Source organism: Mauremys reevesii, linkage group 11 (genome assembly GCF_016161935.1).
Source record: "Mauremys reevesii isolate NIE-2019 linkage group 11, ASM1616193v1, whole genome shotgun sequence".
Taxonomy (NCBI): domain Eukaryota; kingdom Metazoa; phylum Chordata; order Testudines; family Geoemydidae; genus Mauremys; species Mauremys reevesii.
In genome coordinates this window covers 40,748,399-40,771,124 of record NC_052633.1, presented here as the reverse complement: position 1 = coordinate 40,771,124, position 22,726 = coordinate 40,748,399, and the positions used below count along the sequence as shown (strand labels likewise).

General features: G+C 39.6%; 1 protein-coding gene across 2 annotated transcripts in view; it reads right to left on the bottom strand.

Moving 5' to 3' along the window:
* The window catches only part of LRP2 (LDL receptor related protein 2), a 173,826-nt gene that overhangs the window by 58,858 nt on the left and 92,242 nt on the right, over window positions 1–22,726 (bottom strand). For both annotated transcript variants that reach the window (XM_039495259.1, XM_039495260.1), the window contains exons 33-45: window positions 19,518–19,661; window positions 18,383–18,492; window positions 17,037–17,214; window positions 15,616–15,829; window positions 12,137–12,376; window positions 11,382–11,570; window positions 8,980–9,900; window positions 7,517–7,682; window positions 5,851–6,009; window positions 5,133–5,422; window positions 2,863–3,066; window positions 2,194–2,436; window positions 612–737 (exon numbers count right to left, since the gene is read on the bottom strand). In XM_039495259.1, the coding sequence (XP_039351193.1) occupies window positions 612–737; window positions 2,194–2,436; window positions 2,863–3,066; window positions 5,133–5,422; window positions 5,851–6,009; window positions 7,517–7,682; window positions 8,980–9,900; window positions 11,382–11,570; window positions 12,137–12,376; window positions 15,616–15,829; window positions 17,037–17,214; window positions 18,383–18,492; window positions 19,518–19,661 (3,184 nt within the window). The remainder of the gene's footprint in view (window positions 1–611; window positions 738–2,193; window positions 2,437–2,862; window positions 3,067–5,132; window positions 5,423–5,850; window positions 6,010–7,516; window positions 7,683–8,979; window positions 9,901–11,381; window positions 11,571–12,136; window positions 12,377–15,615; window positions 15,830–17,036; window positions 17,215–18,382; window positions 18,493–19,517; window positions 19,662–22,726) is intronic.

Genomic DNA, 22,726 nt, shown 5'->3' with positions numbered 1-22,726 from the left:
TTATGACTGAGAGAAAACGAGATGCTTTTACATAGTACTTAGAAGCAATAATAAAAGACTGTTTTCTAGAATATATAAACACTGCAGAGAAGTAAAACAAACTATAGTCTAGATTGTGTAAACCAAAGTATTGAGCAAAAGAGAGAGGAAGTTATTGTAGCGCTAAGGGACTGGCGAAGGCGCATTCAGTATAGTGTGCTCAATTCTGGTAACCTTGAAAAATATGATGTAGATCAGTGGGTTTCAACCTTTTTTCATTTGCGGATCCCTAAAAAATTTCGAATGGAGGTGCAGACCGCTTTGGAAATCTAAGACATAGTCTGCAGACTATGACAGGTTGAAAACCACTGATGTAGAAGGTACAGCAAAGAATAACCAGAATGGATAAGAGATTCTTGAAATACTAAACAAGAAAGATAGAGAAATTATGCCTGATTTCATGGGGAAAAGCTGAAACTACATAAATGGTGAGCACATTATGGTACATCTACCTCATAAACCTCAGGGAGTATAAAGAACAGATGTTACAAGAACATTTGAGCTTGTACCAAAGGCACCAGAAGAATGAATTACTGAAGTGAAGAAAGGTGATTAGGGCACTATTTACTTACCACAATGAGTGGGGCTCTCATCACTCATGTCTCCACAGTCGTTATCTCCATCACACAGATATGTTCGAGGAATGCAAATGTTTGTGCTTCGACATTTTGTAAAACCAGATTGGCAAGTGCGTTCAGCTTTAAGAGGGAAAGAGAAAGCAAATGTTTAGAATATTTTTATCCCACTAAACTGTATCATTTTGAAAGAAACACAATGTTGTTAAAATAAAATTTACTCTGGCGTAAATTTTCAGTGTCATATAAGTTTTAGCTAAGAGCCTGCCACTAATATCACTGTTCACTCAAAAGAAACGCAAAGTGGTTCTAAAAAACACTAGAGGGAGCTAAAACAGCCACACAAATTTAGGTGTCTGTTTTCCTCACAGTTTTTACATATTTTTCTGGGATATTCTCTCTTGATTAATGGCTAAACATGGATGTCTTGAGGAGCTACAAAGAAAGACAGGCAAATAACTCAAAATGTTTTCCACTCATTTTTGTTCAAATGTTGATATGAATTACTGAGGGCCGTGCTCATGAGGTTGTCCTGCTACTCTCTGTGAACATTCAGGCAATTAAGTTTTACTGGCAAAAATGTTGGCAGAATGCATTTTCAAAGTAGCATGTGCTGGTATTCACAGAAACCATATTGTAAATTCACATGCACATATATTCACATTGGAAGTGCTTGTACATTCAACCAACTGGGGCAGAAATAATACCATGTGAATTATCTGACCAACCACAAATATCAACATAGCTGAACTTTTGAATACTTGTGATAAATCTACAGAGTAAACATTTAAAAAAATTTAGAAAAATGCAAGTTACAAGTACATTCCAGAAAATCACAATCTACCAACAAATATAGCACAAGCAGAAAAAGGGGCTACCTTAACTGAATACATTTCTCATCATGAATTATTTGCTTAGCTCCAGTAATGAATGTTCCATAGGGGAACTTCCTACTGACCAGAAGGGCTGCTTAGCCTGATTAGCCATGTTATTGGTCAACAGTGATTTAACTGCATTTTGTATTTTATTCAAAATAATACTCATTTCCAAAAACAATTCTGTTGATTTTGAAATGAACACTTAACTAATGAAGCATTTCCACTTTTTTAGCAATATAAAGAATACATATTAAATGTAAAAGTAACTGCAGTAACATGCATAATATTTACTGCTGGTGATTTAAAGCTATTGCAATTAACACAGTAAGAATGATATAAAACTTTATAGCATAAACCCACTGCACAAATTTGGGTTCCAACCTTGTGAAGACTTACATAAGGACATAATGCACCATGAATAGCCCTGTTGAACTGAACGAGACTATTCACAGCACATAAAGTGAAGCACATAAAATAAAATATCTATGCTCTCATATTGCTCATAAATATTTTAGTTACTGTGTTTTGTTTCAAAATAGTATAAAGCAGACTATTGTTAAAATAAACCAATCGTGTCAAGAGAAGTCACTTGTTCTCTTTTGCTGATAGCTTCATTATTCTTCACAAGCAAAAATATTTGCCTCTTCTTTGGTCTAAAGAGTCAGATCCAAATATACAATAGGTAGTTATGATGAACTTACGGCAATTTCTCTCATCTGAAGTGCCATTATCATAACAGTTGTTTACACCATTGCAGACGTATTCAAGAGATATACACCTTCCATTATTGCAAGTAAATTCTGTGTGGGAGTCACAAGTTCGGAACAAGCAGCCCACCTCATCGCTGTTGTCTCCACAGTCATTGTAGTGGTCACAGCGGTAGTGATAAGGTACGCACCTCCCATTGCCACAGGTAAAAGCTGTTGGCTGACAGGTATGGAAAGCTAAAAGGGGATACAAACAGGGAAGAAAAGTCATGGATACAATGTAAACTCAATTCTTTGACAAATGTAGCAAAGGAAAACACGCTTCACTTTTACCTGCCAGGGCAAACATCGCTGCAAAACGGACTGCATGAAAAGTAAAATACACATTTTGAATTAGACAAAGTCAAAGGTAAAGTCAGATAAACATGATTTAAAGTTAAAAGCATGTCTACAAATCCTTTCTTGTTTCTAATGCAAATTTGTTGTCATAATACACATGAAGATGCAGACGCAAAATCGGAAAGCAGGCAGGAGCCTGCTCCAAATTACTACCACATGACTCAATCCCACTGCCACCAAACCAATGGGAAAAGTGCCACTGATATCAGTTGGAGCAGGACTCAGCCCTGTGTCACTTTCGAACACAGTTATTAAAACGCTTACCACACACACTTTCCAGCTCATCGCTGCCATCCCCACAATCGTTATCATTGTCACATTTCCACCGCTCTGAGATGCATCGTCCATTAAGGCATGTGAACAGCCCTCCATCACACCTGGTACCATTGTCCACAATACAGTGCTTGTTATTATTGGCTAAATACCAGCGACCTTCAGAAGGACACTGACACTCTGCACCAGTAGGACCTGCATACATTTGAACCCCCCCCCAAAAAAAAAAAAAGGATGAGCGTATCAACACATTAAGATAAGCCTTCCATAAAATTATTCACAGCTACAACATTCGTTATTCTTTGCTGAACTATAATAGCTAGCTTTGTTGTATGTGTCAGCCTTTTAAATAAACAAGGCTACTGGGTCAGATGCTGATCTTAGTTCATTTGTGCCACTCCACTTAACTCAATGGCACTATTCAAGAGTTACGCTGGAGTAACTGAGCTCAAAATCTGGTGCACTGATTTACAATATTTGTTTGCCATAAATACCATGGGCTGTTCTCAGTGTGATAACAGGTGCACTTTTTGGGTCCAAGTGAGAAAATATCCTATCGTCAAAAATTAAGGCCACACCAGCTGAACATCTGGCCCTTAAGACTGGAAAACATTAGACTAACTTTGTTCATACTGAAGTCAATGGGAGTTTTCCCTTTGCCTACAGGCCAACTGTGAATGGGAGATAAGTGCCTCGGTGCTTTCGGAAATCCCACTAGGCACCTATCTGCATCTTTAGGAGACTTTTAAAATCTTGCCCTGGGTGCTTTTAAAAATCCCTCCCCTAATGTATTTTACAGTTTCAGCTTGTGCCAAACTTGTACAACATTATCAGCTTATTAAACCTACTCATTTTCTATTGGAAATTGGGATTTCAGTTGCAAAAGCTTTTAAAATAACACAACAAAACAGATAGAGATTGTACCGCAAGGAGTTCTGAAAGAGTCTGGAAAATAATGGTAACGGAAATATTTTGTAATTCCATGTGATGAAGAAATCCAGATTATGATGAAATTTTAAATTTGCAGCATGAAGTATTTAGTGATGTGGTACCATTCTGAGGTCCCAGTGTAATCTACTGGCGAGTATGTATTATAGGCCCCCTCTGTGCCGAAAGGACGGGCGTCCGGTACAGCCCCAGCTAGAGGGCTTTAGCCCTAACTGTAGCAGCTCATGTAGTTAAATCCCTGATGTGTCAGCCAAAATGGCAGCTGTCACATTAGCACAGAAAATTCAGTTTGTACAGTCTGGACCACAATGAGATATATTTTAGTTTAGACCAGGAATGGGTAACTGTAGGCACAGGGGAAACAACCTGCCCACCAGATCATTTTATTTGGCCTGTCCAGAGGCAGCTGGTAAAAATATTATTTGGGGGGGGAGTGAGCAGGGGCATAGCCCGGGTGGGCCATGGCCCAATCAAGTCACACCCAGGCCCACTCAAATCTGACCACCAGGCACAACCACTTAAAGTAAGAGGGGTACAGGGAGTACAGAGTGGAGCAACACCACTCACAGGCCCAACCACCTCTCTGTCACTCATGCAGGGAAGGGCTCATGTCACCCGGCTCTGGTTCCTGCCTTCCCATTGGCTTCCATCTTCCACAGCCAATCTATCTGTCATCAGCCCTGACCCCTCCTAGCCATGGGCAAGTCAGGGCACACTTCTGCCAACATGGAGGCAGTAACCAGAGCTGGATGGTGCAATGGCAGAGCCCCTTCCCTGCTGACATGACAGATGGGGGCTGGGCCAAATTTGAGTGGCGTTGTGACTCAGTGCATGGTCTCTGCCTTCACTCTGTTCCCCCTTAAACACAGGCTCCCCAACATGTGCAACCCATACACCAGGCTCCAGCTCTGGCCCATGCCACCCAGTTCTGGTTAGTTCCTCCCTGTTGGCCAAAACCTGATTGGCTCTCAGCTCCCAAACAATTATCCAAGGGGGAGACAGTAACTGTAACTTGGTGGCATGGTGCGGAAAGGCTGATGGGGAAGCAGAGCCAAGCAGAGTAGTATGAGGCAGCAGCAACTTTACTAAAAGACGGCACCCCTCAGTGACCTGGCTCAATCTTCAAAAAAAAATTCTGTGTGGCCTGCTCAGGCTTTTAGGATATTTTGTGGTGCTCTTCTACCTTAAAGCTGCCCTTCCCTGGTTTAGATGAATAAATATTTCAGCCATTCCTAAGTAATTTTTAAACCTAGCACTCCACCATACTATGCATTCTGCTATAGTCAACATTATCATCAAACATAATAGTTTACCTGGTGCACAGATGTGACTGCAACCGCCATTAAATTGGTTGCAAGGATTGACGCACCGTTGTTGCTTACTTTTTGACCAAACATGAATATCCATTGGTCTTTGTGGCAGATTCATGATCATTACAATCTGATCTGAGCCATCGTATTTGTTAGCTCGGTAAATACTTCTGGTATTCCAATCTGTCCAGTAAATGTGCTGATCAAACAAGGTCATGGCAAATGGATATAGAGCAGTACTAACAATTACTTCACGATTGGAGCCAGAAAGGGAGCATCGCTCAATCTTCTGTCTAAAATAAATAAGGAAATACTAAAGCCTTTGAACGTTTACAGATACCAATACATACTTAATTACACTCTGTGACCAGCTCCTACCAATTAAATATTGGAGCATATTTAACTACGTTTTGTTATTAAATACAGTTTGAGGTCTCTGGGGCTTTTCAAACTACTGGCTCAATAATGATGTAAAGTAATGACTTTGAAGCACTAATAAAATAATGTACTGGAAGCAATTAGTTTTTAGAAGAAAACGTTTAAGCAGCTACACTACCCATAACCAAAATGAGCAAAAATTTCACGACAGAATTCTTTCCTTTGAAAGGACTCAAATGCATCTGAAGTGATGAAAAAGGGAGAAAAAAATCTGAGCTCTGAAAGTAAAGTGTAATAATAAATTTCTTTTAAAAATCCTACCACAGACGAGACAGATACATACAGATGTGCATCAGCCCAGTAAAGCTGCTGTTCCTCATAGTCCAGGGTAAGTCCATTTGGCCACACCAAATTGGTGCTTACAATAGGTATTCTGAAGTTTCCTCCAAGTGTAGCTCGTTCTATTTTAGCATTGGTACTCCAGTCAGTCCAGTACATGTATCTATCAATCAGACAATTGCAAAGTTATCTCTTTGGCAAACAAAGCCCACATGACTCAATTCTTTTGTAAGAATCCCTCCTGGTCTCTCCTACTGAAGTCAAGAGTCAGCTGGGAAATATATATGTGAGGGAAGAACTCTCTCCGTAAACTAGGACCCTGATTCTACAATAGCAAGGACCCCTGCACCCACGTGAAGACCCACTGGAGCCCCACCACTTCATGTGTGACTTTGGGAAAGTCACTGAATTTCTCTCCTGTGGTTTCTCCATTTGCAAAATAGTGCTAATAACGTTGATTCCTACTTCAAAGGGCTGCTGTGAGGATAAATTCATGAATTCTTGTGAGGCACTCGGATAATACGGGGTATTGGGACCATATAGGAATCTAAATAGGAAGATTTTCTTGGTGTGTCAACTAATCCTAGGGACATGCTACTCTCAGAGAAGCCTTATTTTGAACAACCACCGTTTGGTCCTCTGCTCAGCTCAGGTAAGTGGTGGACAGATGTCTTCCCATTATCTTCTCTGTCAAGTTTGACCAGTATCTAGTGATGGATGGCTCTCCTTCCTGCTGGTATAGAGATCTTCCTGGCACCTACTCAGATGGGCTAGCATTCACTATCAGCTGAAGGAGTCTCCTGTGGGTCCTCTGATTTCACCTGCAAAGCACTGTCTCATATTGCCTGCATGTATCTGAATATATTTGCACATTCTGTTGCACTGGCCAGGAACAGAACACAGAACTCTGTGCAATTCACATAGTTCCCTGAAGCTGTTATCTTTCAGCATACACATTCCCAAACTTACAGCATTTTTGCTTCTCCTCTATTTCTCTTCTAAAAATAGTATTGCTCCCACTGTACCACCACGATTTACCTGGGAGTGCCATTGCTTTTGTCTTTTTGAAATTTAGTTGACAAAGCCAAGTATCAAAGAAGGTCTATATCTAAATTTAATCTTATATGACTTCATCCAAAAAACTACAAATAAAGAATATTGAAGTTGCAAAGTCAAACACTCAGAAGTTAGAAAATGTCAGAATTAAGGATCCCCATGCAACCTTAATTCTGACCCCTCCACTTCCTCCTCTACACTGCATGGGCACCAGCAGGAGGAGCCAGGGTTCATAGGAGCTCTCAGTTCTGGTGCTCAGCACCACAGCAGCCAGAAACAGCATTTGCAGGGAAAGTCCTGCTCAGCCCTGCAGCCTTAGATGCATGTCCAGTAGCAACAAAATCTTCAAGGAATTTGGCTGCCAAACTCTTAAAAAGTCTCTACTAAACATGATCAAACTCAGATTTTTCAAAGACCAAATGTGGACAGTTTCTCACAGAAACAGCAAAAAAAAAAAAAAAGCCACATTGCTGAGAGCAGGGTGATCTCTCTGCCAAATGGGTCCAGCAATGGGAAGTGTCAGGTATCCTTAACTATTGGCAGCACTACCAGCCCCACCTAATATAAAAATACAATTTTAATGAAAACTTTAGAAGAAAAAGAGCAAGACATACCCTCTGCAAGGATCTAGTACAATAGCTCTGGGGCGTGGAACACGGGCAACCACTGTGCGGTTAGATCCATCCACAGCCATTGAGCTGATAGTCTGGTTCAAATAGTCACTGTAATAAACTCTGTTACTGATCCAGTCAAAGGCTATGCCATCTGGAGTTCCCAAATCTTAAGAAAGGAGAACATTTCTTCATTAGAACTTTCTGAAACATTGCCAAACACTTCACCAAACCATCACCACCATAACAAGCCAAATCCTGAGGTACTTATCCAGTTAAGATCCCATTGACATCAATAGGTGTTTTCCTAAGTAAAAATCTAAGAAATGGGCCCTTATAAGGGCACGCAGTGGGGGTGGGTTCTGTCAATGGACAAGGAGCCCTTCCTCTCAGACACTTGTATTGCCTACTTAAGGGCAAGACTAATTGCAGTCTCTATCCTCCAGAAAGTGCAGGGACTCCTCCCGCACTACTACTCTGGGAGTGCCCAGTGCTCCAAAGGAGGCAGAGAAGGGTGGGGAAGAGGGAGACATTGCCCTGTCTTCTCTCTCCAGCCACCCTGGAGTGGGACCAAAGCAGTCGGGGCATAAGTTGTGCCCCTGGAAAGGATTCCAAGATAGAATCCCTCCTTGACCTCTCCTAGGAGAGGTGCAGCCCCACCCCCACCCCTGGGCTGTGCTGAAAAGGCAGAGCTGAGCCCCTGCTAAGGACCTGAGGTCTTGGCGCAGTATGAACAAACAGTGTAACTCAGCAATTATGGTGAATAGCTCTGCTTTCTCAAAACACCCTGTAGCTCTTTTCAAGCTTTTTCCCTTCTCCGTGTCTTCTTCCACCCCATCCTGCACTGAACACCTTCTCTGAGCTGGTCTGCAAGATCACTATCCCCATCCCACAATGAAATCTCTGTTGAAGACTCACTTCCCCTGTGACACCTACAAGAACCCAGATGACTGGTAATGCCAAGGTTGACAGGAACCTGCAGATATTCTACAGTAATTAAAAAAAAGTTAAAACCCCAGAACATTGTGTTACCCAACACTGTATTACCAAGACCAAGGCCAAACACCACCTTGACCACTCTGCTTGTACGTTACATCCAGCTAACCTTTCATCTGTCTCTTTTGTGCTTTTATATTATACGTTCTTTGGGGCAGGGACTATGCCTTCCCATATATTGGTTCAGTGCTCATTACATTATGGGAACTGCTGGAAACAAACAATAATAGTACTACCTAATCTTATACTTTCATAGTTTGCGTGAGTGCTGATAAAGATGGAGTAAGAACCCGAAAGAAGGAAAAAAATAAGCAGAAATGTCAACAGAAGCTTTCAAGAGAATATCTTAACTCAACAATCTGTCTTGATCATTAGAATAAACATACCGTAATTATTTAACTAGTAAACAGGTGCTATAAGCCTATCTTGTTAATATCTTGTTAGTTTAGATCAAGTTTAATGGCATTTACCTGAAGCAACTATAGTTGGAGTGCCAGTTCCTGAGTAAATATTAACGTAACTGATTTTTCCTGTCCCAGCTGGAGAACTTTGTGTAAAATATATTCTATTGTTCATGCTGTCAAAATCTAGAGCCACTGCAGTTCTTAACACATTCACTGTGCGAAATGGGGGGCTGTGATTCTCAGGATCGAGCTGTATGCTTCTAAGCGCATTCTCAAGGGCAAAAATCAAGTAATCATCTGTTGAAATGGAACATCTCTTTCCATCACTTCCTAGTGTGCCAAAGGCACACCCACATTTAGGTGTCTGCAGATCAGGCAAGGCAAAACACAAGTGGGAACAACCTCCATTGTTCTCCAAACAAGGATTGTTGTTGACACTGAGGGGAGACCGTGGTTGAAAACGGCTGTCGAAAATGGTAACATCTCTTAGCCAATTAATATTGTCTCGTATAACTGTTGGCTGCTCAGTGTTGCCTGGCTCTTTGCTGGCTTGGAAGACTTTTTTCAGATTCCTGTCCACCCAGATCATAGAATTTTCAAAGACGGTGATGCCATATGGTGTTGGGTAGCGACTACCATAGCGAACAATTTCTGCTTCACCCCCATCAGGCTGAATTCTTGCAATCATATCTAAAGAATCATCAACCCAATAAACATAGCCATTGCTGTGATCTACTGCCAAGCCGCGTGGTGTGACAATGCCTTCAGACACAAGCACTGTTCTGTTGGTGCCGTCAAGAAACGCACGTTCAATCTTTGGATTCTGTCCATAATCTGCCCAGAAGAGGTATCTGTTTTTGGGGTCTACTACTATATGTCTTGGCATATCCACTGTGGTTTTCAGGAGAACACGTCGATAAGAAGTGTTTAAACGCAAAACTTCTACAAAAGTCTCTGTCAGGAAAGCGTTCGTAAAATAAAGGTTTCCTGTATTTAAAAAAAAATGTATATACAATTTAATTCAAAACCAGAGAAACACAAGCTGATACCTTCAAATGGTGATCATAAAATGAATCATAAAATTATGATAAGCAAAAACCCAAGTATTTAGCCAGTTAGGGCATTTGCTTCCTTGGAAAGAACTTTAAAAATAGATGCTTAACTGTGAAGAATTAGACAAACAATACCACAAAATAACATTATTCAAATTCTGCCCTTGATTCATTCATCCATCCTTACTAACTTCAGTGGGCTGCACAGGCATAATTGAGACAGAATTTGGCCCATTCATATAGGTCATCATCATGGTTTCATATAACAATATGTATTTAGTTCAAAGGTCTTGTTTTATTACATGGCTTCAAATCAACATTAACATTTTTCCTTAGCATTTTATTTGAAACTAAAGACACTATGTCTATATATACACCACTGGTGGCAGCAAATAGTACATGTGTAATACATGCCACAGTGAAAAGTACACCACATCCACCTTGAGGTGTGTAGCTACACATGCCAGTGACGGGCTCTGGGAGAGGGAAGGCAGAGGGGAAATGCTTCAGCAGCTCCCTGCTGATGGAGCCTTTCACTGAGGTGAGGAAAGGCTGAGTCTTTCCCCGCAGCCTTCCCCTGCAAGAGCCATTCCCCACTGCTGAAGTCGTTCCCTTCTGTGGAGAAGGGCTCTAGCAGCGGGGAGCTGGCAGAGCCTTTCCCCACTGCTTCACCCCTGCCAGAACCTTTCCCCACTGCCAGAGTCTTTCCCTGCAGCAGGGATGGGAGCTGCTGGAGACTTTCCCAGTGGTGGAGAAGAGTTTCTGCAGTGGGGAAGGAGCTGGCAGAATCTTTCTACACAACTGGAGTCTTTTCCTGGAGCAGGAAAAGGCTCCAGCAGCATGACACTACGCTGTTAAAAACAGCAGTTTAGATGGGGACGCAGGGTTTGGGCGTGTAGAGAGCCATGTAGGGTACACAGTCAAGTACATGCTCACACCCTTCAGGCATGTCAGTAGGCTACTAACCTAAGCCATGCCTCACCGTCTATACTGCTACTTATACCCATGTGTATGTGCACTACACGCCACCAACAGGCGGGTGCGGCGTAGACACACCCAGAAGGAATTACACCAAAGAAACAAAAAAAAATGTATGCACTTGACAAAGATCTCCTGTTTAGTGTTGTAATATTGATTGGAAAGTATGGTTTTAAGTCTACAGCTTAAAGCCAAATTCTGTCCTCTACTTTGTTCATTCAACTCCCACTGTAATCAATGGAACTGCTGCTCTTCATACATTTTTTTCATTTTAAAACCATTCTGCATATACAGCACTAGCTAAGAGCACACCTGGTTTCCCTTTGAAATGTTTCCATGAGTTTTTTTTCTATAAAACTAATTATTAGTCTAAAGATTTCAACAATGTATACAGAGAAACCTTTATTATAAATTCAGCTATGCAGCAGTTCTGCTTACCTGCTACCCAATCAATTGCAATGCCACGGATTCCATTTCGTCCTATTCCATTTGTAATAACGTTTCTAAAATAAGAACCATCTGGCTTAATTTTACGTATTGCATTCTGAGAAGAAACAGTGCTGCTGAAGTCACACCAGTAAATGAAACCAGAAAGCATGTGAACATCCACATGAAGGGCATTTCGTCCTGAAACATTTTAAAAAAGCAATCAATTATTTTTAATATAAAGTATTTTATTTACAATTTGTGGTTTATGTTGTTTGGAATAACAAGTGAATTGAGGTTTACAATATCATGGCATAAAATCTACCATCAATTTACATTGCCATGGTACTCTTTATATGTAAACATTCAGATAAGATCATATAACTGGCTTCTCTGTTAATGTGCAAAGCATCGTATTATTATGGCTCCATAGTTCAATATTTAAATTAGTGTCTGAGAATATTAAACTAATAAAATCTGATTATTACAGTGTGCTAAAATTAAACTCACAAACTACATCTGCAAAAAGAGGTTGTCTTCTGAAAATTTAGGCCTTTATGTGGAGATCAGTACACGCCACTGAATTTTATACATTCCTTACCTCCATGGCATGATGCCTAGGCAATATTCTTATTCAGTATATTAGTCTTGCTGTTAAGTACACAATATGTCAGATAAGCAATCACCAGAGCATTACAAATCTTTAACAGAAAATGACCACAATAGGCATAAAGAGATTTTTATCATCTACTACAGTCTTCACATACCTCTTCCTGCCAACGGCACCATGGCTTCAGAGTGATCAGATGTCTCTAAGCTAAATCCTTTAATTGCAGTCAGCATGGAAACAATTACAAAGGAACTATAGGGGGAACAGGTCCTGTTATCAGGATTTAGCTGGAAGCCAGTGGCACAGGCACAGGAAAATAGTCCACCAGGCACAGGCAGACAAAGTTGCTGACAAACTCCAATATTGTTACTGCAGCCATTTGAGGAACCAGCAGAATCTGTGTCAGAAAGAAACAGATGCATGTAAAACCTCAATCACAGAATATCAGGGATGGACGGGACCTCAGGAGGTCATCTAGTCCAACCCCCTGCTCAAAGCAGGACTAGTCCCCAGACAGATTTTTGCCCCAGATGCCTAAACGGCCTCCTCAAGGATTGAACTCCCAACCTTGGATTTAGCAGGCCAATGCTCAAACCACTGAGCTATCCCACCTCCTTTTTTTTTTTAATAGAATCACCCTCCTCTGCCACCCACCCCTAACTCTTATTTTAAAGAATCTCCTGAAAAATTGTTTTCCATCTATTTACATGTTTCTCTATTTAATAAGAATGGATCAGTCCAAATGATCCATCAGTTCTAAAAAAGACGACTTTCCTATGTCATGCATGTCTTTAAAAAAAAAAAAGGAACAGGAATTGGAGAGCACATATGGCTCTCAGAGTTCAGTATAAATATACTTAAAAACAGGGAATTACTAAAAATAACTAGGAGGCCAAAAAGAGAAAAATCCAATTTGTGACCATTAATAGATTTCTACAGACGGACGTTCTGGCCCAGTTAAGTGAGTGGGCTATGGTTTGGGTGGTGTTTATGTTTTGTTGGTTTTTTAAGCTTAATGTCTAACATTCAATATTAACTGAATTTTGATGCATGTGAAGTCAGAAGATGATGGATCACTACCACTGACAGCAACACAAACCATGCAATAGTGCATTTTAAACCCTATTTCCTTCTCTTTGTTTGACAGATTTGTTTTTAGCAGAAATTTAATCTATTGTGGCCAAAAGTACTGACAGAGCCATTTTGGCCCCAATTCAGTAAGCTACTTAAGCACACTGCTAACTTTAAAGCACATGAGTAGTTCCACACCTTAAAATTTCACACACATTTCAGTACCTTGTTGATTGGGACCGTAATTACTTAAAGGATTAATACTGGAGGTTAGAAATAAAAATCTAGAGTGAAGGTGTCAGAGCTTTTATATGGGGCTAGATTCTATAAAACTATCCTGTCTCAAAACAATACTTCAGCTTGAGATTGTATTGAGTCTAACCCATAAGAGTACCTGACACACTAATGAGCCTGCAACATGTTTGATGAAAGATCTGGAACTCCACATGCCAACTAAATATACAGCCATATAAAATCAGAAATGACATTTAAAAAATAGTGCAGCTGTTCATTACAAACTCTCATTGTTCTAGAATAAAATGTATACACGCCACAAGCTTATCAGGAAAGTGACTAATAACAATAAGCAGCAACAGTAAGAATCTTAATCATTTTGAACTGTGGCAAATAAATATTAATAATAAAATAAGCGTCTGGACTCCTCTCACCTAAGATGAAGAGCTCTTCAGAAGAGTATATTTTTTCAGGATAAGATATGACTCATATACATTTGAAGTAAACTAGCTCATGAAATTCCAGAATGAATTATTCAGTTAAAGTTACAGCTGTAAACTTACTGTACATAAGAACATAAGAACATAAGAAAGGCCGTACCGGGTCAGACCAAAGGTCCATCTAGCCCAGTATCTGTCTACCGACAGTGGCCAATGCCAGCCCCCCTGAGGAGAACCCTAACAGGCAATGATGATCAATCTCTCTCTCTCCCATCATCTCCATCCTCTGACTGAGAGGAGGAGGGGACACCATTTCTTCTCCATCATGGCTTTATTACATTACTTATGGACTTAGCCACCATGAATTCCCTTCCCCTTTTATAAACATTGTAGCTAGCCTTAGCTCCTCCCTCCTCCTCCACAAGTTTGACTTTGACTGTGCGCTGAAGAAGAAGAAGAAGAATTTTTTTTTATTTGTAAAAACAGATGCATCAGCAAAATCCTAACTGGATAACCCCACAGCTAATGATTACAGCTGGGAAATGCCTCATGTGATTGTCCTCAAATAAAAACACTAAATTTGCTTTGCAAGTATTCAGACCCCTTTGTGTTCTATTCTTGAGAATATTCAAGCAAATAAGGTTATATCCAGGAATGTTTGTGAAAACAGAATTTTACATAAATATCAGAACATTCAGAGAAACTGAATTTTGAACTCAGAAATACATTTCCACAGAAACTTACTTCAATAAATTGTGCTCTTTCAGTCAGAAAACAATGACACCATCATCTGATCAATGTTTCTTATGAAAATTAACCACATGGATTGCATTTCATATTTCAATACCAAATAATCTAATAAAATACTGAGATTTATTCATGGAAATTATTAGGGGAATAATTTTGAAAAAGTAACATACTGGAGAAAACTGAAAACTGCTCATAGACAATTTGCAAGTAGAAAAGGATGCTAAAATTCACAGCAAAATATTATTCACTGTGAATTAATCAACTAGTTCTACAAATTACTTGAGGACATTTGAACACAGAAATGAATAACTAACTAGCAATGAGCCCAATGTCAAAACTAGAGCATAACACCGTTGGACATTGTGGAAGTTCAGATCTCAATTATGCGTGTGAGAAAGATCTCTACAATCAATCTGAACTCTCTTCTCTTCCAGAAAAAGTTAACTCAGCCTGTGTTAATACAGAGCAGTGAAAGTTAATGTACCTGAATTATTTTCATACCGTACTACTAGAAATCATACTGAAATAAAAACTAACAAAAACAACCCTAAACTATATTCATACATTTTAAGGCCAGAAAGGACCATTATGGTCATCTCCTCTGAGCTCCAATAAATATCTTGAAACTCTTAAAATAGAGATATCTACACAAGAACTATAGAAATATTTGACAATGCAATAACATTAATTTATCTCATAACTACAAATACAAAATAGCACTAAAATGTTGTGTTAAAGACATATATAAATCCTACTGCACATCCCATAAGTAAGTTCAAGTTTTATCAACATACCATCAAAGCTGGCAAGTCTAAAATTAGCCCTATCCACTTAGTTTGGTTTCAAAGGAATGCGCTTGTAAAACATGACTCTTGTATACTTCAGTAATTTGACTGAAAAGAAATGAGCAGACAAATACTGTAGAGCTGAGGAATGCGGCTATACACTTCTATGCACCTGCAGGATGTGTAAGGATGCTCTCAGAAACCCAAACCACCACCTGAATAATTTATGGTCTGCGGTTTGCCATGCCGTCTTGTTGGCAATTTAATAATGTTTCAGATTCTTGTTTTGAGGATGGTAGATTTTTCAAAATTTAGACTTCCTGACACTGCCTCTTTAAATTGTAGCAAATACTCACTGTCTCTGTAATACACTCGTAGGCACTTCAGTCTTGGAACATTGTCTCTCATCACCACTTTGTTCGCTCCAGTGGACTTGTCAACCCGCTCAATGACCTCATAATCTCGATCAGTATAGTACAGAAAGGAATCATAGACAGCGATTCCCCATGGGTGAGAGAGATGAAGAACCAGGGTCACACGATTTGTACCATCCACATTGCCTTTTTCAATCTAAGAGATTAGAGATTATAATTTTATTAGAATTTTATACATGCTGATAAACTGTTTCTGTGAACAGAAAAGTATGCATTTTTCTTGGGTTTGGGGCAAGAGTTGTGGTTGGGTTTTTTTGAGAACTATTCTTTTCTTTCCATTAAAATTTAACAAACTTGTCATTTTTCAACACAGCTAATGACAATCTAAAATAAAAGCCACTTTGGAGAAAAGAAAAAAGATATAATTATATAAGAGCAAAGTTAATGTTGTTAAAAATATTATTCACCCATGTCTCATTAACACACACACGTATTTTCATCTACTTTATTCTTTTTTTTTTAAGTGGGCACCACTATCTGCAGTGGTTCTCAAACTTTTGTAGTGGTGACCCCTTCCACATAGCAAGCCTGCGTGTGCGACCCCCCCTTAAGAAATTAAGAACACTTTTTTACATATTTAACACCATTATAAATCCTGGAGGCAAAGTGGGGTTTGGAGTGGAGGCTGACAGCTCACGATCCCCCATGTAATAACCTCGTGACCCCGAGGGGTCCCAACCCCCAGTTTGAGCAGCCCTGTACTAGAAGGATACACTCTTTTCAATAAAACTGGCAGAACAGAGTGAATAGTTCATACCTTTTCTCTCACAAACTTTGATGTCATTCATTGAAAGTCTGTTCTAACTAATGCCATCCTGGACCTCCCAGGTACATTCCTGATAGTTATGAATCAGAAAGATATGTTCCTGCTCCTACTGAGAGATTCCTCTGGACTCTGCCTGACCCACAGAAGCATATATGAGCAGGATATAGGAGTCTTTGAGGATTCAATTGTCCAGTAGTTAAAAATCACTGGAGGAAACACAATGGCTTTTTTAATGTTATGGAACATGTGAATGCACACTCTTCCATAGGGACACTGGATAAATACTTTATTTGGTAAACAAGACTACTGTATCTTCCCCATACTCAAGTGCTGTTTCAGTACCCAGGGAGGGAGAGGCACAAAAGGCAGTTAGGCATTCAACTCTCACTGAAATTCAAAAAAGCAGGATTCATTCCAGTCCAGCAGCTACTGTATACTGTATGAATCAGTCATATTTGGCCTGCAACTTTTAGTCACATGATTATTCTCAGTTAAATAAGTGAACTACTCATGCAAGTTAGGGCTGCAGAAATGGGCACACAGATACTACAGCAACAATATAAAAAAACAATCATACCACTCCCGTGCTTGTGACAGCCCAGTACAACTTCTGTTCCTTAATGTCAATGGTAATAAACTCTACATGGTCAAGGTTACCAGTGAAGAGGGTTTTTATATCTGAGCCATCCATGTTTGCACTGGCAATCTTTGCTGGGACCCCGCTGTCAGTTCCTTGGTCTGTCCAATACAGTTTCCTGAAACATATGTTATCGCACCAATTACAGAAGCAGGTAAGAATCTAAGGCCCTAGTTCACCAAAACATTTAAGAATATGCTTAAGTCTACTGTGCTACTCAGCAAAATACTTCAATAGGTTCTGAGTAGGGATGGACAGCTGAATCAAGTCCAACAACATGTTTCACTTTATCGGAACATTGTCATGTTAAAGACAGTTTAAGAAAAAAAAATGTTCCTTTCCTGAACCACTCACAACATCTTAAGTTACAAAAACTCAGCAAATTTTAAGAATCTAACAGAGCTAATTTCCATTTTGCAGAGGATTCTGAGATTTCAAAATTGGGTTTGAAAACCAAAAATGTCTAAGGCTATGTCTACACTGGCAATTGAATGACAAAACTTTTGTGTTTCAGAGGTATTAAACACTGTCCCCTGCCTTGAAAGACAATATGCCAGTGTGAACAGCATGTTGTCGACAGGAATGCTCTCCTGCCGACGACGCAAACGCCGCTCATTGGGAGTAGAAGTTTTTTTGTTGGCAGAAGAGCCGACAAACAGCGACTACACTGCGTGACTTTTAGCAACACAGCTGTAGCAACACAGCCATGTCACTCAGTTCTTCAAAACATGGAATTACCAATCTCCACCCAGTCCTAAATTTTCAAAAATTTTGCAACCAGCTCCAGAATCTAATTTACTTTCAATGTTTATGAGGGTTTTTTTTTGTATGTTGCTAGGCTTGATCAGTTTAAAAAAAAATGAATAAACTTTTACCCAAAGATATTATCTTAATATTTATAACATGGACTAATATGGAGAGATGCCATTTTGGATTGGGTGAAATTTCTTTAAATGAAAGCTGTGCTCCAGAATTCAAGTTATGTGACAATTAAAAAATAATCTGCAACTATGCAGCAATTTATGCATTCGTGTAATTGATTGTATTGCATATTAGGCTCTAACTATAGTTTTAAAAGATTAACTGATTCAACCCAAATATAATTTTAAAAAACAAACTCTGTGTATGCCAATTTTATGCCTGCAACAAATTTTCACCACCACCCATCATACAAACCCTAAAAATTAGGAGAGGAATAAAATAATTGAGAAAGTATTTACTATACCAAGCTGCTATAACTTAGAAAATAAAGCATAAGTAGAGAAAAAAGCTATTTGGAAACTCACCCTCGTGCTGGATCAACAGCCAAACCAATTGGCACTCCAGCTCCAGTAGGGGTACCATCATTGGTAATCAGAGTTTTTCTGTACTTTACTTCACCACGTAGCTTCAGTACCTACATAAATGTTTAGCACAATCAGGGTCTGCAATGTGGAATTGACGGTATAATTTCAAACTAAAACCTGGACAGCCTGAACCCACACAGGTCCAAGCTGAAGAAAAAGTTAACACAAGCACTATGAAGAAAAAGCACTGAGTTCTGTATTTCTCCAATGCGTTCTCTCCTCTGACAAGTTCTTCTCCAACAAACTTCCTGTGGTACTTAATTTAGCTAGCATAGCTGCAAATGATTCCTGTTCATAAAAACCACTAAAATCCTTACTAAACTCTTTCCATACTTCAGTATAACACTAGAGGTGTTAAATGGGGTTCAGGTTGATTTTATGCTGCTTTACAAAATATTTCTTTTTAACCTGTTTAAAATTAGCTTCCTTTTAATTTAATCACATGCCCCCCTTTTATTATTCTGGACAGAGAAATCCCTGATCATCCATTACATTATATCCCTATTACTCCTCTCCCTTCCACTCTAAATAACTCTGGTCTTTTTATCCTTTAGCTACTTTCAAGCAGCTAGTCTCTCGTGAGCCACAACACACCAAACCATACCACAACATTTGGGACCTGAACTTTCTTTCATTGCAGCCAATGGCAAAACTCCCACTAATTTCAGTAGGCATAGGATTTGGAGCTTGGACTTTAATGCAGAACTGCAATACATCATTCCACTCTAGTGTTCTGAGGATTTATCAGCATCAAACAACATCGGAGAGCTTTTACTGATGTGAAGAAAAAATAGATCTGTGCACAGGTTAATGGATGCTCCTATTAAATATTGCTTTTAAAATCACATTGGCTATATACATATGTCCAGATTTGAGTTTGATTTATTTAGTTTGATTCTTTAGGCAACTACATTTTGTATTTTTTTCTGTTTTTTGTCCTTAATGCTCAGTTTTAAAATAAAGCTGCTTTCAGGTGTATTTCCCCAGAATGCCTTGCTGCTTTGAAGCTGTATGTATGGCCTCTGAAAGAAAAATTCAGGCTTTCACCTTTAAATTGTATTTATCAAATAAGTACCTCAACTGACTGTGTGCCAGGGTTACTATAATACAGGTTTGCAGATATCCAGTCTAAAGCCAGGCCAATAGGAGCACCAATAACAGCTGCTGGAGCAAATACTGTCCTGTTAGTTCCATCTGACTTCACCCTGTGAATTTCACCCTTGGGGGAAAAAGATAAGAAAAGTGAGAACATGTTGATGGCAATGTCACAAAGAAAACATCATATTTCTTCCATTTCACAAGCACTTCCATTACATGGTACTAGTTTGCTTAGGAAAAAGCAAATCCAACAGAGCTAGTAGAATTTATATGTATATGCACAGTACAAAAGAGCTGCAAAAATATTATTTTAAATCATAAAAGCTACATTACATAAAGAAACATTACTACTCTCTATCCTGACTGGAGGATATAAAATTGTTATGCTTAGAATAGAAAGTTGGAGTTTATATCTTTCACAGTTATATATAATCCTACTACGGTATGAACACTTTATTAGGAAAAACTCAAGGAAGGGCTGTGATAAACATCTTTGATACAATAAAAGAAAATTATGTGGTCTTTTCCCCAGTATAACTTTGTAAGATTTGTACTTTGAAAACAGTTAGAATGTCAGGAAGCTTGACTAAGTTTATCCCAGTGACCCTACCCACTCTTGCTCCAGGAGTGGAAACCCTACGGAATCTCCAACACTAGTTGCTATCTTTCTATGGATGACACTCAGGGCAAGTCTATACTACAGCGCTACGTTGGCGCAGGTGCACTGATGCAGCTGTGCCGCTGTAGAACTTCTGCTGAAGGAGCTCTCTGCCAATGGGAAAGCACTCTCCCATCAGCATAATTACTCCATCTCCGTGAGAGGCGGAAGCTATGTCGGTGGGAGACCATCTCCTGCCGTCATAGCGCCAGTGTGAACAGCACTCAAGTCAGTGTAACTTACACCACTTGGGGTGGGGGGTGCTTTTTCACACTCCTGAACAACATAAGTTACTTAAGCGGTAAGGTAAACCGGCCCTTAGGCGTGTCTTCAGAGACACATCCGGAAGTATACTGATCAGACAGGGATCTACAGAGCTGACTACTATAGCTGCTCTTTGGTTGATTTTCTGAGTTTACTTCAACTTTACAGAACTTGTTCAGGGATATTTGATGGCAGAATGAATCTCATCATTAATGCAGTCATTCTGAAAGCAAGTATCTTATCAGCTGCAAAGGCTACAGCTGTGTGGCTACTGGGTCAAATTTACTGTTGTCATAAGCAGGCATAATTTCTCTGCCTTCAACAGAGTGGTACCTGCATAAGCCAAGTGGCATATCTCCACAGTACTGCCAGACAATTAATCCTCCCTCAAGTCACTCTGTCTATGGCAAAGAGAAAAACAAGAAAGAATATTATTTTTCGTACTGTTTTCTAGTCTCATTTTTCCTACTTTAATATATTTTTCACAGTAAAAACACTAGTCTTCTATGACAAAATGCTGGCTTCCTATAGATTCCCTCATCTGCTTACTTAATGCTCCAGTAAAGGGTCTACATTTTAAACAGAACAATACATTAATTTCTTTTTTATTGTTTGCAGCAAGACTTTGTATTGCACGTTCTTGGGAAAAGGGGGCCTTCTTGTGTGGAACTGGGATATAGTGAAATATGGACTGTCCTTCAGTGGAGAAGCTTTCACACCAAGTATGTACACAAGAGGAGAGCCAAAAAGAGAACAGATATTTAGAAATTCTATCATCCTTTTTAGCACACTCAGAGAAGGAAGGCTCACAAGTCAGGAAGCCATAATCTTTAGCCAGGTTCTTTGAATATTAACCTGATGCTGAATAAGTAAAAAGTAACGTACAATGTCTTATGTTAACATTTTATTGTAACTTCACCTTAATAAAAAGTTTAAAAAACAAAACACTAGTCTTCAAGAGCCTGGTAGATGCTTATTATATATTTATTCATTGATCCACCTAAAGTTACCTAGGCACCTCACAGACATATAATAAGACAGGTACCTGTTATGAAGTGTTTGCAGTCTAAGGAATGGAAGGCAAACACATAGGGAATAAGTAGTGTGAATGGGAGTCAAGGGTTATAAGCAGAGGATATTGAGAATGCTGTGACAGTGCTGCACCTACCTTGGTGGTGTGTTGAGTGGGTGTGGAGGGGAGGTGGGTTCTTTGTTTGTTTTGTTACTTTTAATTATTTTATTCAAAAATTGTAATTAGTGGGGATGGGTTATGTGTAGATGAACAAGCAGAAGCTGGGGCACAAAATGAGGACAGGAAGGGTCAGGAAGAAAATGGCAGACTTCAAGCTTTGCCTTCACTAGGAAAATTAGCGCATGTGTTTTTGCATCATTGCTACCAGCATTTTAAGTACTAGTGTAGATGAGGCTCAAGCAGTTTTACCATTGTGTCTTCCAATCCTGAGTAAATTAGGACCCGGGTAGTTCTCCATCCATGTAGGTCCATCAGCAAAGACTGTAGTGAAGACAGGGCTCAGGTATTTTTCCACCACGTCATCTAATCTTTCTACAAGCAGAGTTGGACAATAAAGTGGGAATTACCTAAGCTCTGTCTATACTACAGCCTCAATTGTTGCCGCCATGGAGGGAGAATTATAGCTACAGAGTATGCTAAGGTAGGCAAAGCCCAAGGGACAGAACCAAAATGGGGTGATAAGAAAGAGTGGTGGTGTAAGCAAGGAACATAAGGGAAGTGTAGGCGATTTGCTGACACACATAGATCTGGGAGAAATGCATATCGTAGAGAAGAGTCCATGATAAAAAGACTCCGTATGTGCACCCTGGGTGCCTCAGTCCTGTCAGGACTGAAAATGGCAACAATCAATGGCAATGGGGACTTCCCAGGAGGCCCCCCTGGAGGTCAGGGATCTGGATTGGGGGCATAGTCCCATAATCACCCTGAGTCCCTTTGCCCAGCTGGGGCTGCAGACTCCAAATAAAATAGAGTATTTGCAGAATTTCAGCTGCCACTTATGTGAACTGATACATCAGCCTGCAGCCTTCAAATGAATTGTTAGACTTTTGGTAAATTTCAGCTGTAGCTGCCAGCTGAGAGCTGGCAATGATCTTTTTCAAACAGCAGCTAGGATCAAATTAGACTCCTGAACTCAGTACCGTTTCTCTACTGAAAAAATAGTCTAAATAAATAATTTATTTAACAATTCCTGGCAATTAGGAACTATGATGATGGGAAAACACAAATCCAT